Source organism: Lepidochelys olivacea, assembly GCF_965140295.1.
Source record: "Lepidochelys olivacea isolate rLepOli2 genome assembly, chromosome: 10".
Lineage (NCBI taxonomy): Eukaryota > Metazoa > Chordata > Testudines > Cheloniidae > Lepidochelys > Lepidochelys olivacea.
The window spans coordinates 65,545,660-65,569,252 of NC_140420.1; the positions used below are offsets into that span (position 1 = coordinate 65,545,660).

General features: G+C 43.1%; 1 protein-coding gene across 3 annotated transcripts in view; it reads left to right on the forward strand.

Moving 5' to 3' along the window:
* GALK2 (galactokinase 2) overlaps positions 1-23,593 on the forward strand; it is an 83,522-nt gene that overhangs the window by 41,923 nt on the left and 18,006 nt on the right. For 2 of the 3 annotated variants that reach the window (XM_084640438.1, XM_084640440.1), the window contains 3 exons: positions 1,975-2,073; positions 5,092-5,244; positions 13,661-13,871. In XM_084640438.1, coding sequence (XP_084496564.1) covers positions 1,975-2,073; positions 5,092-5,244; positions 13,661-13,871 — 463 coding nt within the window. The remainder of the gene's footprint in view (positions 1-1,974; positions 2,074-5,091; positions 5,245-13,660; positions 13,872-23,593) is intronic. The other variant, XM_084640439.1, reaches the window with a different exon arrangement.

Consider the following 23,593-nt stretch of genomic DNA (forward strand, 5'->3'; position numbering starts at 1 on the left):
TTCATCGGATGCATGCAGTGGAAAATACAGTGGGGAGATTTTATATACACAGAGAACATGAAACAATGGGTGTTACCATACACACTGAAAAAAGAGTGATCAGGTAAGGTGAGCTATTACGGGCAGGAGAGCGGGGGCGGGGGAAGAGAGGAGGAACCTTTTGTAGTGATAATCAAGGTGGGCCATTTCTAGCAGTTGACAAGAACGTGTGAGGAACAGTGTGTGTGGGGGGGAATAACATGGGGAAATAGTTTTACTTTGTGTAATGACCCATCCACTCCCAGTCTTTATTCAAGCCTAAGTTAATTGTATCCAGTTTGCAAATTAATTCCAGTTCAGCCATCCCTCGTTGGAGTCTGCTTTTGAAGTTTTTTTGTTGAAGAATTGCCACTTTTGGGTCTGTAATCGAGTGACCAGAGAGATTGAAGTGTTCTCTGACAGACCTAAAAGTGGCAATTCTTCAACCAAAAAAACTTCAAAAACAGACTCCAGCGAGGGACTGCTGAATTGGAATTACTTTGCAAACTGGATACAATTAACTTAGGCTTGAATAAAGACTGGGAGTGATGTGTCATTACACAAAGTAAAACTATTTCCCCGTGTATCCCTCCCCCCCGCATTCCTGTCAACTGCTGGAAATGGTCCACCTTGATTATCACTACAAGAGGTTCCCCCCTGCTCTCCTGCTGGTAGTAGCTCACCTTACCTCATCACTCTTGTTACAGTGTGTAATGTAACAACCATTGTTTCACGTTCTCTGTGTATGTAAAATCTCCTCGCTGTATTTTCCACTGCATGCATCCGATGAAGTGAGCTGTAGCTCATGAAAGCTCATGCTCAAATAAATTGGTTAGTCTCCAAGGTGCCACAAGCCCTCCTTTTCTTTATGTCGGAGAGTGGAACACAGACTAGACAGCACGTTCCCTAGGGAATGGAGAGGAGCCACTGACAGACTGGCACTGGGAAGGCCTGAGTCCCATATTTATTTATTTACTTACTTACTTACAGAACGTTACAGCTGAGGACATTAACAGGCTCCTGAACAGTCATGGAACTGCTACACACAGCTGCCCAAAACACACTGGGCTGATATCTGGGATTGGATGCACACATAGTGCTCCCATTGACTTCACTGGGAGCCACACACACACCAAAGGGCAGAATTTGGCCCTTTAACCGTTTGTTCATTTTTGGTTTGTAAAATGAGATCATCATACATTTCGAAGGACTAGACTGTGGCATTGCCAGCTGCCCTGTGCATAGGGCAGCGCTTAGAAGGAACTGTGCCTCTGAGACGGGCAGTGATGCTACTTGTCAGATAAGGCAGTCTCAGGGTAAGAATGTCAGAGCCAGACCCTAGATGATTTATTGTGGGGACCTGATCATGCATTCTTTACTAAGGCTGAAGTCCCATCGATGTTATTGGGAATTTTGCCCACGGGAGCACTGGAGGATCAGGTCCCTAATTAGGGAAAACTCTGTGAGTGTTCTTGAAAATGCAAAAGTAATAAATCTCATGAGTTCAGCTTCAATCGGTAATTTCTAGTTATGAAACCGACACATTACAAATAGTAAGGTGAATTATCTGGATTACGTAAATTACCAGGGAGCATACTTTGTATTCCGTCAGTATTGCAGCACAATTTCAGACAGAGGTGTGGAAATGGGATGGGGGAGGAAATGGAAGGAGGACTGGTGCTAGAATGGAGACTCTGATAAATGTCCAGTGCCATCCTCTACAGTGGAGTCAGAGAGATTGTGGCATGGTTCAGAGCAAAAGGAGAAAGACTATATGATGATACCATCTTACAGTGAGAATGGGTCAGACTTGCATGGCATCCAAAGCACAGTCCATTGATAAGGAATGTGTGGGGAAGGGTGATCTCAGAGGTATCTTACTGTCCTCCTCAGTCGGTCACTGTATGTGATGCATCCTTTATCTTGACTCAAGCTTTACTTCCAACGTTTCCTTAGGTGGAACTTGCAGAAATTTGCACCAAGACCGAACGGTACGTTGGCACGGAGGGAGGAGGCATGGACCAGTCCATATCATTCCTAGCAGAAGAAGGAACTGTACGTAGGTAGCTCTTTTAATGTAAACTAACAACACATTACAACTGTAAATATTAAAGATACAGGAAACAGATAACCTTGGCAAAACAGTCACGGATTATGCACAAATGAAGATGTGAGTATATATGAGCCTCATTGTATATAAGAAGTACCACTATTCAGAACATGAGAGGCTTGTAGGACTAAGAAGATGAGAGTGAGATGAAAAGAGAATAGAAAGGCTATATGGGAGAGGAAGAGATATGAAAAAAAGGAGTAATAGACTCCATGTTGGTCAGCTGATACTCCAGGTTCAGTGGTGTAATTCCTACATTATGAAGTCTAAATGGCTGGTATTCCCTATCACAAGAATTCATTATTGGAACTTCTAGTGACGGACTCATTCTAGTAAAGCTGCCAGATTCGCTCATAGCTACAATGGGGAATTATAAAAAATGTTCAGACGTTAATTTCATAAAATGTCAGTGTTTAAGAAAGATACCTTCAACACCTGAATCAAACGTGAGAAACCGATGAATGGGCACTGCTATACACGACCTGCTGAGCAATTCACAAGTGCTGCAAAAATACCATTTACAGTGGGATCTGCCTATTATCTAAAAAGGTGTGTGGGGCTTTGGGCGGTCAAACCTAAAACTCACAAAAATATGTTTATTGGGAAATGAGTGCAGCCATTCATGAGAAACCTGTACATTGGCCATCTGTTGTAAAATGCTTACCATTTTACTTGTGACTTCATCTCTCCACAGCATGTGTAATAGGGGTTTAGCTCCATATCATGGCGTTTTCTTGTATTTGCCACTTATATGGAAAATGTGCTCATCCTTTGAATACACTGAATATTCTCAAGTCCACAATGAGTGCATTCTGAACGCCCAAACATTGCCACTTTTCTCGGTCTCCATCCAGTCTACACGACAGCTTCTACTTTTGGTAGCACCTGTGCAGCTGCACCAGTGCTGAAAGAAGTTACAAATTTTCTTGACATACAGTCACCTTGGCTTTGTCTAAGTGGAAATGTTTTATATGGCTCAGAAGTGGTAAGGGTTTCTTACTCAAAGTGGTGAGCACAGTAATGGGTACGTACGCAGAGTGAGAGGACTTTTAAAGGGAAGTAAGTCTCTCCCTTGATATTTGCAAAATAATCCATAACTAGGGTGACCAGATGTCCCAGTTTTATAGGGACAGTCCCAATTTTGGGGTCTTTTTCTTATATAGGCTATGACCCTCCCAGCCCCTGTCCCGATTTTTCACATTTGCTGTCTGGTCACCCTATCCATAACCCCACTGGGTTAATACAATGATGGCTTGGATACATGGCTTGGAAGCAGATTGGCATGTGGCCACCTGTTTGTTTAGCACTGTAGCTGTTCATGGAACCATGCAGGAAATGAAGAGCACCAAAACCAGTAACAGGTCCCTGCTCTATAGAGCTGCAGTCTGCTCTAAGTGGATCCCTGGCAAGGTATGCAATATACAACCTACCCCAATGAAGATAAGATCTAGGTGTGCATTTCATCTCTTCATGACATCACAGCCTGAAGGTTTTAGTTACTGGGATTTATAGCCCAGTTCACCCAAAGGGCACAAAATGCTGTACCCATGTTATACCTCACCACAAGCCTATGAGGCAGGGAAATATTTTATTCCAGTTCTGTTGCCGGAGAAAGTGAGGCAATAATTGGCTGAGTGAAGCAAGGCCCTACACCCTACTCGCTGGCATTTCTCTGTTTGTCTGTAAGGCAATAACTTTTTAACCCATAGCCAATCAGTTCCAAAATTTCACGGACTGTTCTAGGCATCAGTGGGCAGAACCCTACTGCTTTTGGTGACAGTTGGGCTGCGACTCCCTCTCCCTGATACCTAGCCATGGGGTCTTTACGTCATTAGTGCCCTCCACCCCTGGTCTGGAAGCACTAGCACCTGTATCCTGTAAGAAAGGGATTTTGAAACACTGGTAGGCTAAAACAGAAACAGTCACAAGGGAACACAGATCCCCTGGCATGGTGGGAGGATGAACTGGGGTGTACACAGAACACCAGGCATGGAGGGGGAGACTGGGGGACCCTGGTATGGGAGCAGAGGGGAATGGGGTACACACAGTGCCCCTGGTAGGAGGGATGTGGAGTGTTGCAGGAAGTCCCTGAACTAGCGGGGGATGAGAGGGTGGCACAGGGGGACCTTGTGAGCTGTAATGGAGGGAGGCAAGAAGCCCCTGGTGTGCTCAGCGAGCTCAGTCTACAGAAGCATGTGAAACTGTCTCGTTGTTAGGAGAGTCATTTTGCACGATATCACCCTGATCCTACAATGCATGGGCAGATTGCGGATTCTGATGGGGGGCCCTGCAGGTACAAAAGCTTTCTCCCACGCCACACACTGTAGGACTGGAGCCTGAATGTGCTATATCAAAAAGAGCTGGCTGCTCATTTTTTTCTAGCCATTTGATTGGCATTGCAGGCTCCCTCCAGCAGAGCAGTCTGGATGTTTTATTGAAATGTAGCCCACTGATTAAATATCTACTCTGTAGTTATTGGGGCTAGACCTGGATCAAGACTTAGAACACCCTGGAAAGGTGGGGGTGGGGTGTTCAGGCATAAGGCTTTGTTTAGGCCCAACTCTCATATTTAGGGTTCAGTTCTCCCTATGCCCTCGTTGCCACTCCCACCCCAGCTGGATTTCAGTTTCCCCAAATGCCATCTGGTATCTTCTTCTTAAAAGAAAGTTATTTTGAAAAGTGTTGCCTACAAATAGGTTCTGTGAAACTCTGAAAACACAAGGACATTTAATGGAGAAGCCATAAATTCCAGCTCCCAGGAAGAGGCTTCAGGTTTTCTTGTAACTTGACCATTGGGGCTAAATAGCTTTTCTCACTGTTTCATGTCAATTTCCTTGATTAACCATCTGTGGGTTCTTGAGAGGAAAAAAAATTTGCAAAAGTAAATGCATGTGATTTATTGAGCTAACTCTGTTGCTGGTTGCTAGTAAATTTAAACTGACCATTCATTTTTCTTTTAATAGGCTAAGCTGATAGAGTTCAGTCCTCTGAGGGCAACTGATGTGAGACTTCCAAGTGGAGCAGCTTTTGTTATTGCTAACAGTTGTGTCGAAATGAATAAAGCAGCAACTTCTCATTACAATATTAGGGTGATGGAGTGTCGTCTGGCTACAAAGGTACTGTATGGCTTTTGTCAAACTCTAATGAAACCTTCATCCAAGTATGTGCTTTCCTCCACCCCTGACCAGTCACAGCTTTACTTTAACACCAGGTCAGGTGCTGCTTTAACTGACATTTTTATCTTCTCAGGGCCAGACCCTTCTACCCTGTTGCAAGGCAAACTCCCACGGAGTTCAATGGAAGTGTGAAGTGTCTGGGATCAGACCCTTATTGTTTGTTGTAGGGTCTGTGGTTTAGCACTATTGAGTTTATTGGTTATTAGGCATGGATGGAGAGAACAAATTAATTCCTTTTCAGCAAAAATATTTTCAGTTAATGCAAGTAGAGGGCTTCTAATTAAACCTTGATAATGAAAAGCCAGTGGAAAAAAACAAGTGTATTCAAACGGTAGTTATGTGTGTACACGAATAGATGTGTATTTACTGGGATAAGCAGAAAGTAATAGCCAAGGATATAATGTAGAAACATTCAAATGCTATTGGAAGTGTTGATTAGAAATAGATACTTATATTGAGTTTAGAGATGGGCCTGAACCAAAACTGCAGAGTTGGATGTGGACTGGGATGCCAATTCACAGGTTGAACCAATCTCTAAAATAGGTTGAATCTGAAGCACTCCAAGCCTTGGGAAAGTTCAAATTTAGATCAGGATTGAAAAACCCAAGTGTTTGGGAACATTCAGATTTGAAATTTGGATTCAGTTGGTTATAAAAATAAAAGGGACTTTTCTTTTCTCAGTTACACTGGCATAAGTGTGGAGTAGCCCAGCTGATTCAAAGGACATACTCCCAGTTTACATGTTATAAGTGAGTAAAATTTGGATCAGAGAATTCAGCTGGGAGTTTACATAACTATGTTGTGGAACTCATTGCCACTGAATGTTGTGAGGCCAACAACTAAGCGAGATTTAAAGAGGGGATGGGACATTCATAGGATAGCCAGAGTTGTAACAGTTAATGCTGAAAAAGAGTTTTGGAAGGGATATAAAACCTCATACTCATCCCTCTGCAAGTTGTAAGAGAAAAGGAGCCCACTGAACCTGAGTGAACATACACCATATTATGGCTTTTGGCGTAGCTTTTCAAAAGAGAATCTAATGCTCACTGAAACTTTTTAAGTGTCCTATATGGGTCAATAGTGGAAAGCATACTAAGGTTGTAGTTGGAAAATACCATGTTGTGTGTGTGTGTGTATTTAAGAGATACGTAATAATGCCAGTGGTCATGGCCAATTTCTTTTGCCATTGATTCTCATGGACTTCAGTGCAACCAGGGTTAGGACCTCTCTGTGAATAGCTCCTGGCAGGAATGACAAACCTTGTACTTGGGGTAAACAACAGCTCAACTAACTTGGGTAGTCCTCATTTCTTTTGGCAGCTAATGCAAATAAAAGTCCAGGAATCTTTATACTCTATTTTAACAGACCATTTGTAAGACCTTCTTAAGGGTTGTTTCATAAAGCAGGGTAGGTGAACTGCACCAGCTTTTAAAATTATTTTGATTAGTTGCTCTGTGTTGTAAACTGCAGAGGGAGGGAGGGAAAGATGGATGTTACACCACCTGTTAGAGATGACACAATCCCTGAAAAGGTACGTTTCACAGCTGTGCAATTTTAAGGAAACTAACAATTTACATCTGCCCACTTTTAAGCACATGTTGCCAAGATGGATAGTTGCATGCACAATAAAAAATTTGTTGAGACAGAAAAAACCTGTTTTCTTTAGGAACAGGTCATAGAGGGGTGAAGGTGGGCAGATGAGGGGAGGGAGGGTTGTCTTTTAGGTACTATTAACACAGCAGAACTAATAAGCTAACAGATGTATGAAACAACATCTTAAGCCTCACAACACAGCTTTTTAGGTCATTCTTATTGATGGATGTCTTGATGGTAGTATTTGTCCTTCATTCCTGTAGCTCTCATCTCATTTTCCTTACTCTTCCCCTTGCAGACATTTACACTATGGGCAGAAATACCAGCATAACATATTCCTAATTGCTTTGGTTGGCAGAGGATATAATGAATCCTTGATTACCACTCTGTACATGCTGTCTTTCCTTCTCCTTTCTCCAGCATTCATTCATTTCCTTTCTATTCAGATTTTTATACTGTGCTCACCACCATAGTCCCTGGATGCTTTCCAGGAGTACATTAAGCAACATGACGAAAATCTGTCACGTTTATTCACTCATCCTCTCTCCAAAGGGAAAGGTGTGTGCAGTAGAGTGTTTTGGCTTGGATTTTATATAAAATAGAAATAAATATCTACATGTGTGTATGTAAACCCCTCCATAGAGCTATGTTGGTTAGAGAAGGCAAGGCCAAAGAAATGCATCTTGTATTTAGAGCATATGGTGGGTGAGGTTTGTGATGGTGCTTAATTTCTGTGGGAGTTCATTCCACAAAGTTTTGGGCCAGCCCACGAGAAAGTTTTATCTCCTGGACACATGATCTTTATCATTATTGTAGGAGTTAAATTGTGCCAGAGGAGCAAAATTGTCTACCATAGTCTTCAGCCCAGAGCCTATTTAATACAGTCTCATGGTGCCCTGCAATAGATTATGTTTGGCCAGGACATCATTTGACTCTTATTCTTTTGTGTACAATGGAGGTCAAACACCTACCTCCAACAAATAGAAGACAACAGAACCATGTTTAATTGAACGGTTGACTTTATCATAAAAAAAAAATTTAATCAAATTGCCAGATAATGAATTTCTGTTTCAGACATTCCTGAAAAATGGGAGAGATTTTCAGACTTCTAGTGTTAACCAGTAATCCAGTAATGAGTGCCCTGTTCGGGACAGCTAGGGCCTGACTTTCAGAGAAGCCGAGCATAATCACAACTCCAACTGAAGTCAATGGTTGGTAAACGCCTCTGAACAATAACCTCGCAGCTGTATGACCATTGCGTACCATTGGTAGGGGCAGAGCAATATTGCTTGCTCCTTCCTCTGAAGCATCCCTGGAGCTTCATCAGGTGCTCCTAGGCATGCTCTTTGGCTACAGGAAGTTCAGGGATGGGGAATGACATTGCACCTGCATGGGCCAGACTGGAAGACAGGGGCTGAATGTGGTGCAGACTTGGTGGGGCCAGCAACTGCAGCAGGGATGACTTTGCAGGGCTTAGTGGTGATGCCTGGGATCTCCCCTACTTCCCTGCACTGGGCTCAGCAGCTGCTATGCTTGGGAGCCACTCTTTGTGGGTGACTCAGTTTTGTTTCCTTATTCTGGGCAGGAGTTTTGCTGGAGAATAAGCTTTGGATACCCACTGTTAGCAAAAATGTAGGTCTCTACTCCTTTGTACTATACTTCAGGTTACTCTATCTATAAAATGGGGTTAATAATGCCTACTTACCTATCTACCTGAATGGGTGCTGTAAAGTTTAATCAGTTAATGTTTGTGAAGTACTGAAAGACCCTCAGATGTTACTATAGGACTGCAAAGTACTAGGATAGTATTATTATGATGTAAGGCTAAGTATACCAATACTCACTATGAATCTGTTTATATTTGTCCCATCATTGACTGGGATATACTTTTTCACATTTACTTATAGTGTAATCTTAGAAATCGATAGGTCATGTTATTGGAGTGGGTAGTGATAGATGAAACTTGGAAAGAGCAGGAAAGGCGGCCACTGAAGACACTTCAAAGACCCTTAAGCAGAATCTCAACTCATGCGGCATAAATATTGATCACTTTGAAGACAGAGCCAAGGACAGACCCGAATGTAGAGCAACTATCAATAAATGTTGTAAACAGTTTGAGAAAACACAGATGTGAAAAAGTGATTGAAAAAAGGGCCAAGCGTCATGCCAAGTCTTCAGTGGGTGCCTACACATTTCTGTAGGACATGTGTTTGTGACCTCGCGCCTTACAGACTGGATCATACAGCTACAGGGGAAAAAAAAACCCACCACCAAGATGTTGTGATGTCATCATCAGATACGACAGATGGCCATACATTTATAGTGTTCCAGTGAGACTGTAGTATCAAGCAATAAGGGCCAGAAGAAGAGGGTGTATCCTGGCAGTTAAGAAGTAGCTTGAGGATGCCTCACGTCCTTATTCCATCTGATCAGTAACTGTCAGGAAACACCAAACTATGGGGTCAGTATTCTTGTAAATTCAATAGATGGATTTTCCCCTATTTCTTTTTTGGGTCTGGTGTCCATTGTATTTTGAGTTAATGGGGTGGGATTTTTTCTTTTAAAAAAGGTCAGAAACTGTGTTGTGCTAAGTTTAGAATGATCACAAAAATACCAGCTGCTAATGTTTTGCAGTGATCAGTTTCTTTTCAGTATGTTTAGTCTGTAGAGTATCTAAATAGCAAGCTCATTTCAAATGCAGCCTCTCTCTTCAAGGAATTGGGAAGGATGTGGTAATGTGCCAGTGGCATAAAATATAGTGCATTATTTATTCAGATAATAGAAAGCATTGTGTTGGTTTTTTTAAGTGATTACACCTGTTTAATTTCAAGTAATGAGGGCTACAAGATGCTGTTCATTAGTGTAATATAATTCTTTACATTCCTTCAGTACCATTAAGCTGAAGATCTCAAATCACTTTTACAGACAACTATTCAAGATATGAAAGATGAAAATTAAAAAAAAAGTTAAATATGTGAAGAAAACATTACCCACTGCAACAGTGACTCACCGGCTGGCACCCTGCCTTCTGGCTGAATGTAGCATTGTAGGATTTTTCTCTCTGTTTCTCTGCTGACCGGCCATTCATCTTGTGATTTGGACTTCCAGCTGGATCACGTTTAGCCTCATCCATTGAGGCCAGTAAACCAGACGGTAACTCAGCAGTCCCACAACTTCAAATCGTCAGGCCACTAGTCCTTCCAGCCTTTGTGCTTGGGGTCTCCTTATGCTAGCCTCCTCAGTAAGACAGCCCAGTCCTTCTCTCTACCCTGGGTTTTGCCTTGTCAGGCCTCTTCCTTCTCTCCTAAGATACCTCCTACATCAGACCACCTTCTCCTCAAAAGGCTCACATGTTCAGCAGGGACTGCCCTGGGGCCAGCTCCCAACATGACAAAGGAAAGAAAACAAAACTAAAGGAAATAAAGAGCAGTACTCAACCCCCTGTCCACAAGGGCCCTCCAACCAACTGTACCGATGCTCCACGCTCATAGGAAAGCTAGGCTCGCTGCTTTGCTTCTCTCTGGGAGAAGATGAGAGGTCTGTCTACCTCCCTGTGAGCTGGGCTGCTCCCTTTTGAAGCTCCTCCTCCAAGTCCACCATACTTCACAGGCGTGATGGGGTGGGGCTGCCTGAGTCCAGCGGTGCTCCTTAACCCCTTCCTGTCTAGTGCAGACTTTGTATGTCCCATAACACCCCCATTTTATAGGTGAGGAAACTGAGATACAGGCAGATTAATGTTGTGGAGCTCTGGGTGCTCAGCATCTTTGAAACCAGGCAAAGGTGACTTCTCCAGCATCTCAAAAACAGTGCCAGAGCCAGGACATTGCCTTACTCTCAGGCCCCTGCTTTAGGTACTAGACAGGGCCACTCCTTTCTGTGTCTGTGAACGTACATGTCTGTATTTTAAATGGCTTCAGAGTCATGTGGTCTGTTTTCCTGCTCTAGTATGCGCCGCATCAACTTTGGAAAGGCAGTAGGGGGCACCAAAAGTAGTTAATTTTTGTAGACTGCAATAAAGCAAAAACTGAAAAGGCCTGTGTACAATAATGCTTGAGGAGAAGCAGGACATTGAGAAGCTGCAGCAAGTAGCTGGGCAGCAGCTCAGTCATGGTGCAAACCAGCAGTATCCTGCTATAACAAATCTGTGTGAGGAAAAAGTATCCACCAGTTCTTGGAAAAGTCACAGCTCTCCTAGAGGCCTCAATTACACAATGCAAATACTTAACTTTCAGCATGTGCTTAAGTCCCGCAAACCTGAAAGTTAGCCCCACTGAAGTGTTTTGCTGAAGAGAGAGGATTTGCTGAATTGAGACCTTAATGGTTTCAAACAAACTTAAAACCAATATTTATTGAAAAGAAGAGACCCTGATGGGGAAAATCCTGGCCCCACTCAATCAGCACACTTGAGAGCAGAACACATTCTCAGTTTAATATGACAAACTCCCGTTTAAATGCCTCAAGAAAAATCTGCATTGTTCAGGTAGGACTGAGGCTCCCTTTTAAAATGAATATTAATAGAATGTTGTAATTATAAAAAAAAATATGATACACTAGCAAGCTTGCATTTAAGGGTCCAGCACCAACCTTACCATGCCATTCATTTCTCCTCCAAGGCTCTTCTAAGAAAGTTAGGATTATAACAGCCTCAGATACTTGGATTCATTAAATACCACCGGTCAGGCTGAGCTGTCAATATTAGATCAAAGACAAATAACATAGTCTTTCTGGGATTTTCCAGTGCTACTGTGCTGGGGAATGTGTACAAACAAATGCCTGAAGTTACCTTTATCAAGTGAGTAATAGTTGGAGGAGGTAGTCTGTGTGGAAAAGGAAGGATCATTGATTTGACTGGACATATGCAATGTCAATAAGTGTTTTAGACTAGTGTTTTAAGAAAAGAAATGCTTAATTTTTTTGTGCTGTGATTGACAGAAATCTTCCTGTTCTGGAACTACATTGGTGTATGAACATATTGGCTAGTGTAAAAGAGCTGGACTCACCCTTGTGGCACCTCCTGCTGGTCATTGGGAATTAGCTCTTTCCCAGCCTGGAGTATCCCCTGCAGGCCAGTGATTGGCACAGCTCTGGCCCCCCCGTGTCCCTCACAGACCCTGGTGCCCCTTTCTCTAGGGTTCTGCCTCCTGACAGTACCTCGACACTCTGCCTCTGGGTCTCCCCTTCCTGGGGAACCCCCAACCCACTATCCCCACTGTCAAGGTTCCTCCCCCACTCTGAACTCTAGGGTACAGATGTGGGGACCTGCATGAAAAACCTCCTAAACTTATCTTTACCAGCTTAGGTCAAAACTTCCCCAAGGTACAAAATATTACACCCGTTATCCTTGGACTGGCCGCTACTACCACCAAACTAATACTGGTTACTGGGGAAGAGCTGTTTGGACGCGTCCTTCCCCCCAAAATACTTCCCAAAACCTTGCACCCCACTTCCTGGACAAGGTTTGGTAAAAAGCCTCACCAATTTGCCTAGGTGACTACAGACCCAGACCCTTGGATCTTAAGAACAATGAACAATCCTCCCAACACTTGCACCCCCCTTTTCCTGGGAAATGTTGGATAAAAAGCCTCACCAATTTGCATAGGTGACCACAGACCCAAACCCTTGGATCTGAGAACAATGAAAAAGCATTCAGTGTTTTACAAGAAGACTTTTAATAAAAAATAGAAGTAAATAGAAATAAAGAAATCCCCCCTGTAAAATCAGGATGGTAGATATCTTACAGGGTAATTAGATTCAAAAACATAGAGAACCCCTCTAGGCAAAACCTTAAGTTACAAAAAAGATACACAGACAGAAATAGTTATTCTATTCAGCACAATTCTTTTCTCAGCCATTTAAAGAAATCATAATCTAACACATACCTAGCTAGATTACTTACTAAAAGTTCTAAGACTCCATTCCTGTTCTGTCCCTGGCCAAGATGACTACAGACAGACACAGACCCTTTGTTTTTCTCCCTCCTCCCAGCTTTTGAAAGTATCTTGTCTCCTCATTGGTCATTTTGGTCAGGTGCCAGCGAGGTTACCTTTAGCTTCTTAACCCTTTACAGGTGAGAGGAGCTTTCCCCTGGCCAGGAGGGATTTCAAAGGGGTTTACCCTTCCCTTTATATTTATGACACCCACCTTGCCTCAGTCTGGGCTATTGCCAGTCATCACCAAGCCCCCACTCCCTGAGGCAGACTGCAGTGTAAAGGCCACTCATCATAGGCAAGGGGGTTCAGATCTGCAGCCTTCCAGTAGCTCTATGGGCCTTTGGACCAGGACCTACAGCCTAGGGAAGATGTCAGCTTCAAGCACCCCCACTCAGCCTACTCCTTCCACTGCACTGCACTGCACTGCACTGCACTGCACTGCACTGCACTGCACTGCACTGCACTGCACTGCACTGCACTGCACTGCACTCTCAGTGTCCAGACAGGCAGGCCCTGCTCTCTCCTAGCCTGGAGAGAAACTCCTTAGGTCACTGGCTCACAGCCTTTTTATACAGGCCAGCAGGGGTCTGACTGGGGTGTGGCCCAGCTGCGGCTGCTTCCCCAATCAGCCAGCCACAGCCCTCTCCAGGGCTGCTTTTAACCCCTTCTGTTTTAGGAGCGGGGTAGCCACTCGGCTACAGCTAGTTGCTGTGTAAGGATAGATGGCTTTTGCTGGGGAGGAAAAAAATCAGTTTTAAGATCTGTTTGCTTTATGAAATATTTCTTGTCAATTTCAAACTACAGTGTAGTATTGTCTGTTTTTCACATTATAGCTTCTCTTGAAGTCAAAAGGCCTAGAATGGAAAAAAATGCTGAAGCTCCAAGATGTGCAGGCCAAGCTAGGAGTTAGCCTGAAGGAAATGCTGACCATTGTTGAGGAGGTATTTCACCCGGAGCCTTACAGCGTAGAGGAAATTTGTACATGCCTGGGAATTAGCCTTGAGGAGCTCCGCACTCAGATCCTCAGTCAAAACACGCAAGATGGTGAGTCTACATCAGATGGTGTTTTTCATTTTAAAAAGCTTATATTATGTAAAATGTCTATGTGCTAATAAATAAAGGACATGGAAATCTTGCTAAAAGAGTTCAGCAGGACCCTGTGGGAGGTTTTCTAGGGTGAAAGAACTGATATTATGATATAAGCCCCATTTGTTCCCATCTTTATACTGAAATAGAGAAATGAATTTAAACATAGTTCCAGCAAAACCAGTTTGTAAAACACTCTGAGTGGCTGTTGTGGACAGAACCAAGCCATCTTAGAATCATGGCTTAGGAAGTATCTACATTACACAACTTTTTAAATGCATAGCTCTAACAAAACCAAACCATATTAGCAATCACTTCACTGGAGTCTTGTTGAAACCAATTTTAAACACCATTCCCTAACTCACATTAAAGATTAAGAGCTTCTCTACATGGTGGGGTAATATGCTCTATGGGGGGGATGATTTCTAAAGTACACTAGTGTGTTGCAAATTAATTTGTCCGCATACACAAAAAATAGCAGTGTGGCCATTGCAACTCAGCCTGAAGCTTCGGCTCAAGGGTAGGAGGTCAGGTGGGCTTAAGAGCTGCAACGTCCATACTGCTATTTTTAGCATGCTAGCTTGAACCCTGCTTGCCTGAGTCCATCTCCTGGGCCTGGGAAGCTCGTTCTTAGCTGCAGCATAGACATACTCTTAAGGTTTCCTAGTGCACTTTAGCGGAGTTCTGTTTCAAATAGCACAACATTAAGGCGCACCGGCAGGATCTACACCAACCAGGTAATGCGCAACCCATTTGTGCGGTTTAGAAATCACACCCCATGGAGCAGATTACCCCAGCAGGGATACAAGCCCTTATATAGATGGGGCCAACATTTCTGATTTCAAAGTGAAACAAAATATAATCAAAACCCATGAAAACTTGTACATGCTTAAGGAAACTTGCCTTGGGTAGCATGTGGTCTAAATCCTCTTCTTTGAAAGAGGGCATTTGTTTTTTGCCCCCTGCTTTAAGTAACTATTGATGGAAGAAATCAATGTAATGCAATATATTTGCTTACCCTCTCTCCCGTGTATTTCTACTTGTTATTAGACCATATAGTTATGGGTGCAGACCCAAAGAGACCAGTTCTGTAATGTGGACTCTATGTATGTTGAAATCAAACAATTTTCTTGAATGTAAATATGGAATTACTAAAAGCTGGTTTAAGAATAAAAGCTAGAAAAAATGATCCCAGTCTATCTGTGGTGGCTTTCTGAGCTCTAGGAGCCAGGTTTCTGAGTTCTTTACACCAGTGCGACTGAGTAGAATCTTGGGTTATACGTTTAAAGAAACCCATACTTCTGACTAAGCTACGTCATTTCCATAGTGTGGCAGCAGTCCCGCTGCCTCCTCCAGAGCTTAATTGCGTCATTGCCAATCCTTCCCAAAACCTGTTCTCCCGGATATTCTTTTTTCAGTAAGCTGTATCTGGGGCCATTGCAAACACAAGAGAGCGCAATGATGACACATCATTGTTGCCACGTCTTTGCTCCTCTGCAGTGACACCAGGGGACCCAGAACTGTTCTAGCATGGGAAGTCTCAAATGCATAAAGCTGGGTAGAAATACGTCTGTGTCACCTGCTTGATGTCTCTAGGGGTCAGAGTTGTCCCGCTGTGGCTAGGGAGCTTTGGGTACGTTCTGGTAAATTGTAGGTGATGCCTTCTTAGAATATGTGAGGAAAAAGGCACAGAATGTAATGTGCCTGTCACTGAACGCACACAATCCTGGGGGGCCAAGAGCCAAGCCTGCCTGAAACACTCTCCTGTGACTATTTCAACCCTTCTCTTCCTGCCACCAGCTCACACACTTCTTCCTTTTCTCCACTCGTCCCCAGCATCGTTCTCCCATGCGGGGGGCCACAGTGCCCCCCCAGACTTCTTATTACCCTGGCTGGCTCTGGAACACCCCACATACACAGAGGTGGGAGCAGATGGGGCAGAGCTAGCTTTGCCAGTTTTATGCCATCCCAGGATTCTCCTGACTTAAGGAGAATGCTAAGCTACCTTGTTAGGACAGCTGTCTACCCCTTTGCAATGCTGGAGAGATGCCAGTATGGAATCGGAGACCAGGATCTGGCCCTACTTCTCGATAGCAGGTTATACAATACCTGTGTGCATTATATGTAAAATATATTGAAGTGTGTATATCTATAACACATATATTACATGAACTATGTGCTCTTAGATATTCATTCTTCCTTCCCTTTCCTACCCCACACACTTCCATTTTCATGGGAAGCCATTGGGGTTCTCAGTTTCCTATACTATCCCCTCCCCCGATCTCCCCCCCCATATGAAACAGTATAAGAACAGTCACTCTCAGATATGATTGTAGTGCATATCTCTGGTTTTAAAAGCTAACTTTTAAGGCTCAGTAGAGTTGAATTGTTTATACAGATTGTTATTTTGACTTAAAAAACAAAACCGTCTGGATGAAAATTTTTGACATAAAAGCAAAAGAAGAAAGTCCACTGAAATGTTATACTATAGCTCTGTCTAGTGTTTGCAGATGTTCGCTGAACAAAATCTCTTAAAATTTGCATGACCATGATCTTGTTTGATAAAGCCAATTAAAATGGGTTGTGCAGAAGTCTGCTTGCATTTGTACAAGATAAAACTAAACAGATTCCTGTAAAATTAGATACAAAGAGAAATAAGACAGACACAGAGTGAAGAAATCAAATCAACTGTTTGTTATACACCAAACAAATTACACTTTATGTTGGTTTTGGAAAGCTACAGCCTCTTCAGAAAAAATATTTTTGCTTTTGTTTGCTGAATTTTACACTGTATCCTAATGACAGAGCCTGGTTTCTTGCTATGAGAGAAGAAAATACTGATAAACAACCCAGGCTTTGTCATTATGATACTATGAAAAACACAGCAAATGAACGAAAGCAAAAATGTTGTTGAGAATTTAGTTAAATTATTTGCTGGATTCTGGTTTTTCCTTTATAGCTGAACGTAGATTTGTGGCAGTTTCTACTTCTGCCGTCTCTCAAAGACTAGTGCTGTTCATTAGTAATGATCTGTGCTTATATTGCATCCTGTGTAAGAACCTGAAAGTGTTTTACAGATATTAATTAGTCTCAGAACTCCTCGCCCCAGTTGCTTATGGGTTAGGAGAGGAGAAATGAAACGTTGGATTTGTGACTCAAAGCTTCACCCCCCACATCTTCATCACACTGGATGAAGCCAGGGATAACAGTACAGAAGAGGGACACTGCAGATTCCAGCTGGGCTATTTGCTTTTAGCCAATCAGAAAGGAATAATGCAAACACACTTCTCACTTTACAGTACTGTCTATTATCATACACATTTCACTCTTTCTTTCCCTTCTATTCATATTAAAAATTCCCATTCTTTCCAATTTGACCTCTCCTTGTCTTTTTAGCGAGGCTTCTTAACCAATTGCATGACCCCTCTCTGCACTGTTAAACGGTCTTGTTAAATAGAATAGTTGCAGTTGAATTTGCACAGATATACATAAACCTGTTAGAAGCTGAATTTTTTGAGACCTGTAGCACACTTTCCTTAACTAATGGGCAAATGCGAGGTGGGACCAAACCAAAACCAGGGATCATAATACAGCTAAGCTCCATATGCAAACTTTGTAGGTAGCTGTTGAGCCAGATCCTGGCTTCTGCTCCAGTCTCTTTGCTCTCTTTATTTGGCACCACAAAGACCCTGAAAAACCATCTTGACCGGGTAACTGAGGATACCTCCCCCACTGGAGAATCTCTGGGTGTCTGCACCACATCACCCCACTTCCCTTAGGATTAGAGGGGTATAGCAATTGCTTCCAGCCACCTTTGACTCTCCTCACCCTTCACAGCTGTTTGGGCAAAATCAAAATCCTGGGGCTGAAACCCCCGAAGTTAGGAGAAGGTTGGATCTGATCTACACTTTGTACCTTGGTACCCTCTCTAGAACAAATAGTAATTATTATTAATTATTCACTTTCTAAAATGCAGTTCACTATAGTTTCAGCTTGGATTTGATTGCTTCATAAAGTATTTAGGCTGCAGTGGTGGTGGAAAGGTTGTGTATTTATAAATCCCACCACAGCAGAATAGTCTTCTATAAAATGTCTTTTTTGCCATAAAATGTTTTTCTCTTTTAAAAGGGATAGTCTTAAACCAGTTTTTCCTTTTTACATATAAAACAGTAATCTAATTTTGACATTTAAACCTGGGAACAGAATCACCATGGGAGCTAAAACCATCCGTTTAGTCTGTGGGTTTGGCTAGTTAACCCCCACTCAGAAAACTAACGTTAAATTCAGGAAGAATATTGCTACTGAAAAAATAAGCCTCAAACCACAATGCAATTTGAATGAGTGGGGTTGTATAGTCTTTCCCTCACACTGCGAAGTAGTCCAAAAGAGTGGTGAGCTCAGTGCAGGAACTCATTGTAACTTTTTTTTTTTTTTTTTTTTTTCCCGGCACAGAAAGGCATATTTGGAAGTGGACTTTTAAACATACTGCCACATATGCTCTCTTTATCAGGCTCTAGCCTGAGTTTTGTCACAAGGAGCATGCGCCAGCAGAGTGGGGTAGCAGAGTGCACCCGTAACTTCTAAGGAAGAGTAAGATAGAGTAATAATGGAGTGGTTGGTCTACTTTAGCAACAAAAAGCACTTTTAGAGGGCAGGCATTTCTGTGGTTTAAAAAAAAAATCATTAAACCAGTAGGTGCCATAATCTTTAAAATGCAATTGCTCTGTTTTCAGAGGACCAGATTGTGAGTAGTTACTACGGGCTGTCAAGCGATTAAAAAAAGTAATCAGGATTAATTGCACTTTTAAACAGTAATAGAATACCATTTATTTAAATATTTTTGGATGTTTTCTACATTTTCAAATATATTGATTTCAGTTACAACACAGAATACAAAGTGTACAGTGCTCACTTTACATTTATTTTCATTACTAATATGTGCATTGGTAAAAAAACAAAAGAAATAGTATTTTTCAATTCACCTAATACAAGCGCTGTAGCGCAATCTCTTTATCATGAAAGTTGAACTTACAAATGTAGAATTATGTACAAAAAGTAACTGCATTCAAAAATAAAATATAAAACTTTAGAACCTACAAGTCCACTCAGGCCTACTTCAGTCAATTGCTCAGACAAACAAGCTGGATTACAATTTGCAGGAGATAATGCTGCCCATGTCTGATTTACAGTGTCACCTGAAAGTGAGAACAGGCATTTGCATGGCAATTTTGTAGCTGGCCTCACAAGATATTTACGTGCCAGATGCACTAAAGATTCATATGTCCATTCATGCTTCAACCACCATTCTAGAGGACATGCTTCCATGCGGATGATGGGTTCTGCTCGGTAATGATCCAAAGCAGAGTTGACCAACGCATGTTCATTTTCATCATCTGAGTCAGATGCCACCAGCAGAAGGTTGATTTTTCTTTTTTGGTGGTTCGGGTTCTGTAGTTTCTGCATTGGAGTGTTGCTCTTTTAAGACTTCTGAAAGCATGCTCCACACCTCATCCCTCTCAGATTTTTGGAAGGCACTTCTGATTCTTAAACCTTGGGTCGAGTGCTGTATTTATCCTTAGAAATCTCACATTGGTACCTTCTTTGAGTTTTGTCAAATCTGCTGTGAAAGCATTTTTAAAACGAACGTGCTGGGTCATCATCCGAGACTGCTGTAACATGAAATATATGGCAGAATGGTAAAACAGAACAGGAGACATACAATTCTCCCCCAAGGAGTTCAGTCATAAATTTAAATTAACGCATTTTTTTTTTTAACGAGCATCATCAGCCTGGAAGCATGTCCTCTGGAATGGTGGCCGAAGCATGAAGGAACATATGAATGTTTAGCATATCTGGCACGTAAATACCTTGCAGTGCCAGCTACAAAAGTGCCATGTGAAAGCCTGTTCTCACTTGCAGGTGACAAGCACAGAAGCAGTCAGCATATCTCCTGTAAATGTAAACAAACTTGTTTGTCTTAGCAACTGGCTGAACAAGAAATAGGACTGAGTGGACTTTGTTTTGTTTCTGAGTGCAGTTATGTACCAAAAAAAAAAAATCTACATTTGTAAGTTAAACTTTCACAATGAAGATTGCACTACAGTACTTGTATGAGGTGAATTGAAATATACTATTTATTTTGTTCTTTTTTACAGTGCAAATATTTGTAATAAGAATATAAAGTAAGCACTGTACACTTTGTATTCTGTGTTGTAATAATATATTTGAAAATGTATAAAAACATCCGAAATATTTAACGTCAATTGGTATTCTATTGTTTAACAGTGCACTTAAGTGTCATTCATTTTTTTTTTTTTGAGTTAATCGCATGAATTAACTGTGGTTAATGGACAACCCTAGTAGTTATTCACAGGAGTAGGCCCATTAGAGTGACTGGGATGCCTTGTGTGTGTAACTGCTCACTGTTGTCTGTGAGAGGATGGGGAATTATAATCTGCCCCAGATGAAATATAATACCACATGGCAACATTTTCTTGTATAAATTAAAGGCCAGATTTGGTAACACACATTCAGTAGTATCTTTCTCTGCTAATAATTCTATTGAAATCAATGGTTTCAGAGTAGCAGCCATCTTAGTCTGTATTCACAAAAAGAAAAGGAGTACTTGTAGCACCTTAGAGACTAACCAATTTATTTGAGCATAAGCTTTCTTGAGGAGTTGTAGCTCATGAAAGCTTATGCTCAAATAAATTGGTTAGTCTCTAAGGTGCCACAAGCCCTCCTTTTTCTTTTTATTGAAATCAATGGGACACCTTACAGAGAAAGGTACATTCCACATTTTGTATAGGTGGTAGACTCTTTCCCGTTATGATTTTGGATGGTAAGTTCTTCCCCTATGATAGATTTCTTGCAACCCTACTACATCTTCAGAGATGAGCCATGTTTAGTTCATTAATATACAGTGAAATGTATTTTAAGCAGATATGAACGAGACCTGACAAAATGTATAGCCTAGTAGAGGTGGATCTTTAGGTAAAGTTCAAATTGTGCAGGAAACCCCAAAGAAAGGAATCTGCTGAAAGTCAAGTAATAACAAATAATACAATTTACTGGAAGCCACAATGTTTAATTATTTATTTTTAAAAAAAATCTGCATCAGCACCATGGTTGGGTTTGCACGATTTTCATACACTGAAAATCCAAAAATGACCTTACCGGACAAAAAACCCAACCCCAACCGTGGTACAGTTCTTTGCTGTATTTATCTAACCCACATTTGTTTGAGACCAATAGTCGGTGGACTATTGGTGTTTGTTTTTTAAAATAATTTTTATGTGGATTTCAGACAAGGTTTCATTAATGGCAGTTTAGTCTTAACATTTCTACATTTTGTTGTTGCAGCCCTTGGTGCATTGTTTCCTCCAAGTGCCATTGGTAGGCAATGAATGTTTTGGACCCATTTGAATAGGGCTCTGAAGAAGTCATTTAAGGGCAAGTCCTTTGCAGAAATATGGAGGCTAGGTGTGCAGAGCCCATAATGAGGCTGCAGGACCCACTCAGGCTCGTGGGGCTCAGTCCCAGGGGCTATTTAATTGCAGTGTAGATGTTTAGGCTTGGGCTGGAACCTGGGCTGTAGGACACTGCAAGCTGGGAAGGTCACAGAGCTCAGGCTACAGCCTAAGCCTGATCATCTACACCGCCCCTTAGCCCAAGCCCTATGAGTCAGTCAGCTGACATGGGCCAGTTGTAGGTTTTTAATTGTAGTGTAAACCCTCAGTGTCCTAATTGCTGCTCCTTTGCATCCTTCTGAGCCAGATAACAGAGAAGATGCTGCAGCCCTTAGTCCTTACCCTGGTAAAACTGCCATTGCCTTCAGTGGAAGTCTAACCCCTGTGTGGGGACTGCAGGATTTGGCCTTTGATGGCTCTGTAATAGTCTTAGCTCTTTAAAACAACTCTGTTACTAGCTCAGATATAAGATTTGTATTGCGCATCTGTAAGTTTTATACCTTTGCCACTTTGGCCACTTGACAGGGTCGGGCCAGACTGCTACAGGAGAGTAATTGGTTTGTTTTTTTTTTGAAGCAAAAGATGTTTTTATTTGCCTAACACATTTACAAAGTAAAAACAGCAGCATATGCAATGTAACACATCAACCAATCACAATTGTTTTCTCATTAGCTTCAGGGGAGGGAAGTGTTCAAGTTTGCCTGGGCCCAGAGCTGGGGGCTTCCGAGTTACCTGGTGGCCCAGAGCGAGGGGGCTTCATCGACTCTCATGGTCTTCCACCCCCTCGAGTTACCTGGCGCCACACCTGAGTGTCACCAACAATTCCGTCCTCTGAAAGCACCCAACAAGAGGGGCAGGCTGTGGGGTGGAAAATCTGGGGGGGGGACGGGACGTGCACCTACATGTGAAAGGACCCCTCTTAGGTGGTGGTGTCCGCAGCAGCAATGGCTGGGGCTGGGGTCCCTTACTCTCTCCCCCAATCAAAGGGTCAGACAAAGGGACCCAGACGGGGACACTGAGCAGAGAACCTCAGACAGCGCCCACCGCTCCTCAAAAGCATCAAGGGAGTCGGTGGACGCCGCCCACAGGAACTCCGCCCGGATACGTGAACGGACCGAGGATTGGAAAACGGCCCCACAGTCACAGGAAACTCCATTGGCCAACCTCCTCTCTCTGGTTTTATAGATGGCCGTTTTAGCCAGGGCCAGGAGGAGGTTAACTAGGAGATCCCGTGACTGTGAGGCCACGGATGGGGAGTGCATAAATAAAAAGGTGAGGGGAAAAATGCAACCAAAAACATAATAGGAGATTTGTGAGGAGCTGGAACGGGCTGCAGCCTGGCGCACTCCACATATACGTGCGCCAGGGTTTCCCTCACACCACAAAAGGGACAAGTATCTGGGACGGGGGTGAACCATGCCAAGTACGTGCCCGTGCTCACAGCTCCATGAAGGAGCCGCCAACTGATGTCCCCGACGGGCCTCGGAACCAACGTGGAATATAGGCTGGCCCACCAGGGCTGCTCACCCTCCAAAGGTGGCAGAAGGTCTCGCCACTTTGTGTCGAGGCAGGAACTAGGGTGAGGGCGTGAAGGGTGTGGAGAACAAGTTTGTATAGATGTTTCCTTGGCGCGGTTTGGAAACGTACCGGCTGCAGTTCATGCAGCTGGCTCGCAGTGAAGAGGTGAGGAGGTCGATTGGGTCTGTGGGGCAGGGGTCCAATTAAAAGGTCTGCCGGGCCTGGGGTAGAGGGTGGGCGGAGCATGCCCTCAAGCAGGACCTGGTCGATGTAAGCTCGAGCAGCAGGCGGCAAAGTGGCCTTCGCACCTCCCGGCGCGTACTTCAGGAGGTGAAGTCTGGAGAGCCCTATGCACCGGGCAAGCGTCAAGGGATCCAGCCAGTCTCCCCAGTCATAGTCCAGGAAGTCTCCGATTCTCGTGACTTCTGCCAGGATCAAGCTCTGGCGCACCGAGCGGGACTCCGCCACCTGCACATGGAGCTGGGAGTTGTGTAGCTGGGGCTCCGCGAGGAGATCTACCCCCTCGGTGGCCGCCACGGACCTGGTCGTTAAAAATAGTTTCCAAGTCCGGAGGAGGTCCTGGTAGAAGACCGGCAGCCCCGAGAGGTCTCGCGGAAGACCTCCCGGACGGAGATAAAAGAGCTGCCGGTCATATCGGAGCCCTCAGATGCAGTGCAGGATGGCATGCGCCAG